General features: G+C 44.0%; 1 protein-coding gene across 1 annotated transcript in view; it reads left to right on the plus strand.

Annotated features, from left to right (window-relative positions):
* Positions 1-5,494, plus strand: part of arhgap1 (Rho GTPase activating protein 1) — a gene marked incomplete in the record, with an annotated part of 18,453 nt that extends 12,959 nt beyond the window's left edge. Inside the window, 2 exon segments of the mRNA XM_014338880.2 lie at positions 30-133; positions 218-5,494. Of these exon segments, the coding sequence (XP_014194366.1) occupies positions 30-133; positions 218-385 (272 nt within the window).
* Between the last annotated feature and the right edge of the window lie 5,803 nt (positions 5,495-11,297).

An 11,297-nucleotide genomic window follows, 5' to 3' on the forward strand; every position in this document is an offset into this window, starting at 1 on the left:
GCAGTTCACCTGATGACTGTTTGTTCCAGCTGTGTCCAGTGAGAGTCAGGTGACAGTAATGAAGACGCTGGTAGAGTCACTGCCGGAGGAAAACTACGCATCGCTGCGATACCTCATCACATTTCTGGCACAGGTACAGCTGATGGTCTGCACATCCCGCTGATCCCAAAATACCATCTCTGTCTGTTACAACAGCATCCTGTGTGTGTGTGTTTAGGTATCGGCCAACAGTGAGGTGAATAAGATGACCAACAGTAACCTGGCTGTGGTCTTTGGTCCCAATCTGCTCTGGGGGCGGGACAACGCCATGTCGCTCAGCGCCATTGGACCAATCAATAACTTCACGAGAACCCTGCTGGACCAGCAGCATCTGGTGTTTGCTTAATGTCCAGCCCTCTGCTCTGAGCTCTTTCTGCCAATGTGAAATGCCGCCGAGACCCTCCTTCCCTGCAGCATTTAGCCTTTAGCTTACCTTAGGAGCATCATCAAAGTACTCAGACAGGCCTGACTGTCTCTTACATGCCGCGCACATTTAAAAAGATTCAGTGGACCAAGTTATTTGTGTGTCTCCGGTCGTTCTGAGCGTCCTGTTATTATGTCTGGCAACTTCTGGCATTTCTATTTGACTCCAAGCATGAAAACAAGTGGAAACAGCACACGTGTTAGAGCTCAGGCAAATAAAAATAATGTGAGCAAAAAATAACAGAAAACACTACAAAATGCAACCGATGGTAAACAAGAAAGATCCAGATCCCCAGTTTTGTTACAGCGTTAAATTAGAGGCTGTTCACGTATCACAGCATGAAACGCTGCGGCCCTGCGTGAGTGGTGCTCCACTGTGAGCCGTGATAACTCGACATCACTTTGCATCATGAAATCCCACAAACACGTCACGAGTACAGATACAGACGTGCACGCTTCCCTTCCTTTAAGTCAGTGTAGTGCTTCCAGCAGTCTCCACGAGCACAACATGAACCTGAACGATGACGTGAAGTCGTTTCATGCGGGTCTCAGGCCGGCACACTATAAAGAGCTGCAACACTGGGGGAGGGGGACATAAATCTGAAATCACTACATGTGTGTGAATGCAGGGCTAGTCATTTGCTGCCATGTGCTTCTCTACCACCCCGAACTGCTCCGTCCATGCCTCCGTCACTCCTACCTGCACGCGTTCATATCTATATTCAGCCCTGCATCGCTGCCCTGCTTCAACAGCGGCTGGTTTGCATCTTTTATCTCTGTCAGTAGCAGCTGGTCGTGTTGTTTTCTATGTAGTGCCAAAAAGGCGTTTCACCTGTGTTACCAAATGTTCTTTAGATTCTGATTCTGCGCTAAAGAGAGGGCTGATGAGGAGAGTGGAGGCGTGACTCAGGGTAACGTCAGAATGGTGAACTCGGTACCGAACTTTGTGGACAATCTATGAAATGCTGTACTTGGAGTGGCAGAAACCAGCCACAGCTGTGCACGTGGAGTCTTTCTCTTCCTTTATATGACTTTAATTTTACTAATAGCAGTGTCATTTGGACCTGTAGCTGGTGTCCCGGGTAAACGGCACACTACAAAAGTGTGCTGAGTGACGGCTTCACACTCGGCACTCTGCGGGTTTGGTGACAAAGTGTAGATGTGACTGCGCTCCCTGGAGTGACGCCGTTGTTGTTTAAATTACAGGGAGACGGTCGGTACGTCGGGCATGTGGTGGACTCCCACAGGCCAGCGTCTCTGCTGCCCTCTGTGCGACTGATTGTGCGAGCAGACGTGATGTGTGCTCATACAATCAGTAATAATATAAGTAGTAATGGATTCATGTTTTGTGTACATAATGAATGATTTTGGGTGTCTGATTTCCTGTGATTGTCCCAAATTTAATTAAGTAGAAGTACCTGATACTGAGGCTTACTCTGTGTACCGTTTCAGGCTTTGAACTACAGGAGTCTGTCCAAGTTATGTGCTGGTTTTTGGCTCGGTGTTTGTGGCGCAGTGCTGTGGTGTGCTGCACATAATCCACACTGAGCAGTGCAGTTAACAGACCCCACACGCCTCAGAGGGCACCGGGGCTCCAGGCCAGCTGTTCGTCCATTTGTTTGTTGAGTATTAATGTAGGATATAGACGCATTAGATCAGAGCTGTCTAGGATGAAACACACCCTTTGGCCAATCACAAGCCAGTATTCCTTTTAGCTATTGTGTTTTCTTTAGGAGCAGGCGTATGAGGAGCATGCAGCAGGAGTGTAACCCGTCAGAATCGGCTTTTACTCTCTCCTCTGTAGTGAGAGAGGAAAGTGTGAACCCTTTGAAATGATTTAGTTCTTCCTAAACCCAAAGATGAATCCGTCCCTTATAGAGTGCAGCCAACACGAGCGGTGGCTGATCGGTGTGATTGTTTGAGCAGCTCACAGCCTCCTGTTAGGTGAGCAGCAGCCCCCGTCCTCGGCTTTTTGAGCGCAGGCACTGGATGCACACAGGTGACTGTGGGCTCTCGCAGAGGTTCCCGGGTGCAACTGTATGGCCTCCCAAAGGCTGCATTGTGTTCTCATTTATCTCACGGTTCAGCAGTGATGCACAGACGCTGTGGGGAGTTGGTTGGGATGTCTTTGCTGTTGAGGGTTTCACTGTTATCGCTGCTTTCACAGCCTCCAGCACAGCTACAACTTTCCTTAATGAGGGTTTTAATTTCTGTGGCTAAATGAGAACTGTGTGGCCGTAACAGAGGCCTTAAGCTTCCTGCTGCATTTTTCATTGCTCATGTTCTTTCCTGTAATAATCACCTGTGATTCCTGAGAAGAACATTATTTCTGCAAGTCTCAGTTTTCGTCCTCAGTCTGTTTCCAGAGTCTTGGTGTAAAGGACAGCCTCACAGTGATTACAGCACCTGCAGTAGTTACCTTTGACACGTTGTCTCTTTCCTTTAGTCAGCCAGTTTCTAAAGACTCAAAACAAGCTGTTCAACTAGATGTCTTTCATTGCAACAAACTATCAGTGGGTAAATATTGGTGTTGTGGTGTTCCTGTAACGATGTGACTGAAAAGCACCAAAACAGTCCGAATTTCAGTTTGACTGAAGCTGAGAGCAAAAACGACAACAAAAAGTGTTTACCTGTTTTTATGCCACAGTGACGTGGGTGTGTGTTTGTGTGTACCAGTGCAGATGGGTTTCACTGCAGACGAGGGCTGCGTGCGTGAATGTTGTCAGGTGGTGGCATCTCCGTTTTTTAATGGTGTGACGTAGTGAGACAGGCCTTCCTGTTTGACTGTGAGTCATCTTTGATCTGTTCAAAATATCTGTGAAACACAAAAAGAGCGAGCCAAGCAGTTTCTCTGAACCTTAAAGCTAGTGGAGATGCACTTTTTAAATAGTCTGTGTGTGTTTGTGCGTGCTCGTGCCTTATTTGTTTTCCCCGCGTGGTCATGTGATTAGCCATCTAAGTGCCAGTGTGATCATTCTGCCATAGATTAAATAAGACGGGGTGCGTTCAACAAAGCTCTGGTGTTTGCTGGTGTTCAGAGCAGCCCGTGACGCGTGCGGCGTGGCCCCCACCCAAACGCTGACTTTGTTGAGAGCAGCTCAGCTGTAATGGGCGACGGCAGACTTGAGGATTTGTCTTCGTTACAAAATCGAGCTCGAGTCTGAGCTTCGAGTGTAAACCCACTCGTCTGATCTTCTTCTCACAAAACTCGGTTTAGTTTCGTTTTCAGGTTTTAAGACGGCGTAGCTGAAAGTCAGCAGGTGAGCGAGACGGGTAAAAACGCTTCCTTTTCTAACCCCACTGTAAAGCTGTCAGCTGTGTCCCGTGTTCCTTTCCCGAAACGCTGATTCTTCTCAACTCTGCTGATCCGTTACAGCCTCTCTAATCTATGGGTCTTTGTACTGTAACTGTTGTCATGGTGACAGTGAACTTCTCTAACGGAGGAATTCATTGGTTCCCAGGCTGATTTATTTTTACTTAGTGACCTTATTTTCTTAACTCCTTTTTTTCATCCTCTTTTGATATGTTGTGGATCTCAGTCTTATACATGTGTGATATAAATGGTGATATCCTGTAATGTTAATGTGTGCAAACAATAAAGAAATGATGAATGAAAGCTGGGGCTCTGCTCTTTGATCACTTTCATACTCAGCCAAGCTCAGTATAATACCTGAACTACAGTCTGCATTAGTATTTATTCATACAGATGATACATATTAATGTATCATAAATGCATTAATGAGACTGCCTGTTTGAGGCAGCGCTCCATATCGATGTGCCTTCAGCTGTAAGCGGCAGGTTTCCCCGGTCTTATAAACAGCACATTTGCATAAGGCTGGAAAGCTGAGGACGTCACCTGGATGAGTGACGAGAACGTTTCTCCCACTGAAAACGTCCAGATGAACAGAAACCTGCAACCTTTGCAGATTTACTATAAATGCACATTTAGACACTTTGTTATGCACTAAGATTTGCACGTGTTCATTTTAAAGGCTTCGGTTCATTGGTTCCTGTATCTTACCCTAATTAAAAATCTAATCTAATTCGACTAAATCCACTGAGCTAGAGCAATGAAAAAAAAGCCGTTTTGGAACATAGAAGACATTTACACTTGGGCCAACACAAGAAAGAAAACCTGCTCGGCCTCTGTGCTGTCAGACTGATCGGGTTAAAGCTGTTGATATTATTCTAACTACATGCAACATTAATATTAATGTCATTGCAACAGTCAGGTCATCAGAGCTCAAATACAGGCATGCAGCCTGGTGCCAGATGTTTTTTACAGACGTCATTTAGTGTACGGATTTAGATTTTGGTACATGGTCATTTGGAGCTTTTTACGTCCAATCAAATGTCCCCATCTGGTGATTTGAGCTCTCTGCTGAAGACTGAATTTAAAGACACTTCTGACTCACTAAAGCCAACCAGTCCATGTGTCACGGACACGCAGGACACTCCCACAGAAACTGTGAGCGTTCCTCAGCAGAGTTCCTGACCTGCTGCCCCCTGCTGTGACCCTGTGAGTCATGCTTGGTTTATTCCAGCTGCTTTACTCACTAACATGACTCGTTTACTGGATTTCTCAATGGCACCACACTCAAACTGCTTCTGTTTTAATAGCAAATTTTAAAGATGATTTCATGCCACTGATTATACTTTTCAACATTTTGGGTAATGTGGGACAATTATGAACAAATGATAAATTACATACATATACAGATGTACACATACGAGTCCTGCTAACAGATGCTGGAGCGTCTGAAGCTGGGAATCACTCAGGGTGTGAAGATCGATACTTCACCTCACAAGACGATTTGTGGAAACCATCTTTGTTTGGCTGTATTTTCCTAACTATACTCAAAGAAAACTCAGAGTACCAGTAACCAGTGATGGCGTAAGAGGGACTGGTGTGTCTGATTTACTGTGTTGCATGTTAGATAAATAAGGACATTGTGTCCTACGCAGCTGTGTTATTTCTGCTGCTGAACAGCTTCAGTAATGGACACAACAGTGGATGTTCATGTGCAAACACCAGACAATTAAATGTAAGTGTAGAAGGCTGAGACATAGACGTATACTAACTAGGCTGCTTTAGGAACACATGTTAGGCAGGAATGACATCTGAGGACAGCTACAGTCCAGCAGGGATGAAAGGATAACAACAGTCAAATTACAGGTGAGCAGAAACGAACCTGTAGATTGACATTCTGTGTTCTGGGAAATAACAATTCAAGAATTAATAATAATAAATACATAAATAATAAAGATAAATCAACACGGTGTGTTTTCACATGTTGCAAATTACAAACCATTTTAATGTAGAAGCCACTGTTTGGGTCGCTGTGCTGTACAAGCAAGGAAACACACAGACGTAACATGTGCTGCTTGCTACAGCGTCAGCTTGAACATTATTTATTTCCAGGGCAGCTGGCAGTGAAATCGTAGGTGACAGAAGAAGATGACAGAATTGAGAAGAATTCAGACAGTCCTGCTGGACTGTTCACCACATCTGGCTGCTGGTGAAGTAAAGTACAGTTTACATGGTGAATGGACTGATTCTTATACAGCGCTTTTCTACTCTGGGAAATTTTGCTTGGAGTGAAATTGTGTGTTTGCGTTGTTTCTTTGCAGAGTGGTAGCTCATTAACATGATGTTGCAAGCTTCTGTAGTCGGCTTTCATTAAAATGGAATATCCAGTGTTTGTGTAACGTCTCAGCAGACTATAAATTCCTGAGTGAAGCGCTCAGTCTAGTGAAGCTGTACCTTTGCTAAAGGAAACATCATCAGGTAATTCTTCACTTTCTAAATCGAAATGTCCTTTTTAACTGTTCTTTGGTGCAAGCGTGTGATCACAGAGACATGTGGGCTGTTCGTGGTGAGGGTTTGGCAGCATCAGCAGCAGGAGGACTGGGAAAGGACTGGGAGAGGACGACACAGACAGAGACGCCTGGACATGGGAACAAAAATAAGACACAATAAGAAATGAAGGATTTCTGTGTTTGAAGAAAGGGGAAAAGCTGATGTTTTCTCAGAGCCTTGTTTTTGATTCACACTCAGCAGCATTTGGTCATATGAGTGAGTATATTGTAATCCAAGTAATCTTTGCAGAGACCAACTCTCCTGCAAGAGAAGAAAATGAAAGCCTTTGCACTTGCTGTCATCCTCCTCATGATCTTCATCAGCAGTGGTAAGTTAGATTTACAGATTGCTTTTGTTCTGTTCAGTTCAAAGTCGGAGCAGTTGTATATTTACTTTACTGTATAAAGCACATCGAGGCAACTGTTGCGCTATAAAAAAAGAAAATTGAACTTAACTAAAACTGCAAAATGTGACTGAAAACGAGCCAGTGCCACCAATCTTCTGTTAGGGGCAGTAACACTGAAGAGCTGGACTTCAACATGTTTCTCTTCTGTTTTTAATTCAGTAGATTTGCCATCAGTGTTCACTAATATTAAACATGAACAGTCATATTCACGTGTATATCTCTGTCTTTGTCTTCTGCCAGAGGCTCTGCGGTGTAACCGCTGCGTTCCAATAACAGCTGGTGGCAGCTGCACCAACACAGTGGAGACCTGCCAGAGACCTGATGAGGTCTGTGCCTATGTCATCAGCACATTTCCCAGTAAGTATGGTTACACACACACACACACACACACACACACACACACACACACACACACACACACACACACACACACCCCACTTATTGTTATTTCATGTTATTTTTGATGATGGTGTTTCTTTGAATTCAAATCTGTACAGTCTGAGTTTTCACTTTGCTCTTTTGCAGGATACTCGTACTTCAAAAGATGCATGAGGAGAGCTGATGCCTTTGCTTTGAAGTCCATTTCCAGCTATAACGTCTTCACATGTACTGATGATCGGTGCAACTGATGAGGGAAACTTCTGCATGAAGATGTCGCAATGATATCAGAAGACATGGAGTCACTTTTAACCACTGTTTTATTTTCTTTTGACTGTCTGGCCTTTCATTTCAATAAAAAGGATTGAAAGGATAACAAAAGGATAATTGTGTGTGTAAGGACTGTTTTTTATTTTTGTCTGTCCTGTTTGGTTCTTTCGCCGTCAGAATTATTATCTGAAGGCCAAAAAAGATGCTCAACAGATTCACTTTACCAACTGGATCATCCCAGCCTTGCCATTCGGTCCATTTGACTTTGTTATTTTATTTTATTTTCACTTGTTACAGACGGGACAGACATGGCTGGGGATAGGAAAGGGAAAAAGAAAGAGAGGGAGGGAAAGAAAAACAGGGGAAAAGGGACAGTGAGGAAGGGCAGAAAAAAAAATCACCTGGATCACCTGCTGAGAGAGAACAAAAACCCCAAACAAACAAAAGGAGAGCAACACAATAAACACGACACCACAGCAATAACCTGGGTAACTGTAACTGTAACTAACAGTAAATGCTAAATATTGAAAGTTATTGTGCAGCACGCAGGACCAACAGCGCACAATGTTGTTGGAGGTAGCAGCCGAGAAAGCTGTAGTTTGTGTCTGTGAGCACCTGTGTGGATCTTGTATTTAAAACGTTTCTCCATGTAACGATCTGCTAGATCAGGGGTCAGCGACCTTTAAGACCCAGAGAGCCATTTGGACCCAGTTTCCACGTAAAGAAAACTCTGGGATCCAGCAAACAAAAACTGCTGTGAGCCGCCCCCTCATATCTCCTTTGGGCTTTTGGAGCCTTGACCTGACTTTTAAAAAATAATTGGAAAAAAAGCTCGATGCTGCTGAAAGATGACAAATAGATATTTGCAAAATTCTGCCTAAATATGTATTTTACCTGGTTAATGTGTGTGGCGGGGCGTGGTCTCACGCCTCGCCGCCTTAACGTCTGTGCTGTTGTGTTGGTGTGAGTCGGGCTGTGAGCTGCAAAGCTACAGCCGGCTGTGTGCGTACAGCAGCCGTGTGTGAAAAGCGGTCAATAAAGAGAAGCTGAAAAGCGTGTTCATGCAAACATCGTGGGGTCTGCCGTGACATGTTTACAACGGGACTTCTGCTCCTGAACCTCCGCGCACAGCGTCTGCAGGTCGGGGCTGTACGAAGTCACTTCCATCTCTACAGGACTGTAAGCTGTCGTCTGTGAGGCGCGAGCGTGTTTGGTTTAACATAGTTCACGGTGGAGCTGCTGACATAATTGTCGTGTTTTTAATAAAACATCAGTAGTAGTGAGCAAGCTTCTTTATTTTAACGTGGCTCACATCCATGCATGCAAACATAACCTGCCGCTGCTTCTACGACACAGTATATATCACAGTTTGGTTTAGACTGCCCCCTAGTGGTGAAGCTGAACTAACCCACATAACTCCTATCAACACATCCCCTTTTCTTTAGATGTTAACTGCTGAACAACACTGCGCCGATCCCGGCCTTCGATGCATCTGTTGACACTTTTGTTTTTCTTTTTGGATCAAAATATGCCAAAACTGGCTCTGTTGTAAGTGTCTTTTTCAGTTGTTGCCACTCGTTTTCCAGTTCTTTATTCCATCTGAACTCGCAGCTATCCGGTTGTTCAGTGATGACGCGACGAATCCTACTTCCGGGTCTAAAGTAGTCTGTGTTTAATATGGCTTTTGTGTTGTTAACATGTTTAATGTTTTGTATTTTCTTCTATTTGATCTCAAAAAGCTCCTAAAACAGTCAGTGATCACTGTTGACCTCCCTCGGCTTTTATTACCGCTAATCATTTATTTAAGCTCAGTTTTTAAAACCTTAGGATGTAACTACAGCCCAGCCCATGCAGCAGTATATGAATGACTAACCTCGTATTGTGGATGGATTATCTCAGTTGTTCTCCTGGCTGAAGTTTGGTCCTTTTACAGCATCCTGCCATGCGATTACATTTGTTCCTGACCACCGAGAACACTCACGTTAACTTTTATCCAGTGGAAAAAAAGTTAGCTTGTTTATATTATGCTAACATAGCTGTGTCGCTAGCGGTCACGTAGCACATCATTATATACCAGCTAGCCCAACTTCAGTAACCCTACAAACGTCACTGCTGTTTAGTTTTCTGTCTTCATTTATGCTGGAAGTGATAACAGAGCTGTACGTTTGAATTTGTTTCCAAAACCCCGCAGTCAGGACATGCTATATTGTATTTAGATAGAAGCTAGCGAGCTAACTCCCTGCTAACTTCTAACTCCGTTAAATGTCATAAATTCCGTTTTCATGGATGCCTGGATGTTAAACTCAATTGTTACACCTGGTAGAGCAGAACGCTGATCATTTTATTAAAGATGAAAGACTTTAGACAGTTTTTCAACTCTCAGTAATGCCATAGTGATCGTTTGATATATGGACCTGCAGCGGAGTTTAGACCCAGACACGGCTAGTGACGTCAGACTGAACAACCGGATTGTGTAGAAGCTGTCTCAGTTGCACTGTTTTGGCCGCCAGGCTTGGGATGAATTTTCCAATAAAGTTAACCATTCCTAGGATTCTCAACACACCTTTTTTATATTCAGGACGTGGCATTTCCAGTATAGCTCGTAGCTTTTCCTTGTCCGGCTCGATGCCTTCGGCTGTCAGCTTGTCACCGAGAAAGGTAATGTCACCCACGCCAAACTGACATTTTGCTCTGTTCAGTTTAAGTCCATAACGTTTCACTCTTTCCAAAACCTTTACTAGTCTCTCATTGTGCTGCTGTAGTGTGGATCCCCACAAAATGATGTCGTCCATATAAACTCTGACTCCCTCGATTCCTTCGATCATATGCTCCATGGTCCTGTGGAATATCTCAGGAGCTGAAGAAATTCCAAAAGGCATTCTCAAGAAGCAGTAACGCCCAAATGGCGTGTTGAACGTGCAGTATTTTGTACTGTCCTCATGAAGCTTGAGTTGCCAAAATCCTTGGGACGCATCTAGTTTGCTAAAAAATTTTGCACCAGCCATTTCACTTGTTATTTCTTCTCTTGTAGGTATCTGGTAATGCTCTCTTTGTATGTTAGCATTTAAGTCTTTCGGATCCATGCAGACTCTAAGAGCGCCGGTTGGTTTTTTAATGCACACCATGGAGTTAACCCATTCAGTAGGTTCTTCAACTTTTCTTATAACTTCCAGTGCCTCCATCCGCTCTAGTTCCTCTTTAAGCTTGTCTTTAAGAGCAGCTGGAACACGTCGAGGTGCACGAACCACAGGCTGAGCTCCTTCTTTCAGCTTTATCTTGTAGGTGAAGGGTAAGACTCCAAACCCCTTGAATATGTCTGGGTACAGATCCACGATTTCTTTCACACTTTTGGGCTCAGAGCTGTTTATACTGTATACCCGTCTGACTAGGCCGAGTCTCTCACATGCTTTATCTCCCAACAGAGATTCATGTCCCTCTGGCACAATGATAAACATCAGACTGTGATATTTTCCTTTTACTTGTACCCTGAGCCTGCATTTACCTTTGGTTTTGATTGGTTCTCCATTATATGCTTGGAGTAAACTGTTATTTTGGAATATGTGTGGTTTCGTTTTCATCGCTTTCACATCCAGCTCATTCACCAGATTAGCCTTGGCTCCTGTGTCCAGTTTGAAAGTTACCAGGGCTCCGTTCACTGGTAACATCTCTGTCCATTTGTCCTGCTTCACTGTACTGACTGCAGGTTGGTCCATGGGTGTATCTTGCTGCATTACCATTCCCACAAAAAACGTGTCACTGAGAGCAGTTTCTTCTACTGTTTAATATCAGTTTAATATCAACATGCAAATTGCCCACAGTTTATCACAACTTACTTAGCTAGGATCTGCCTCGTGTCGAGTCGAAAACTTTGCTGCAAGACCGTGAGTTGAAAGATACATTTACTACGACTCCCAAGATGCA

This window comes from Haplochromis burtoni, unplaced genomic scaffold (assembly GCF_018398535.1).
Source record: "Haplochromis burtoni strain Fernald_Lab_line unplaced genomic scaffold, NCSU_Asbu1 Contig_205, whole genome shotgun sequence".
Taxonomy (NCBI): domain Eukaryota; kingdom Metazoa; phylum Chordata; class Actinopteri; order Cichliformes; family Cichlidae; genus Haplochromis; species Haplochromis burtoni.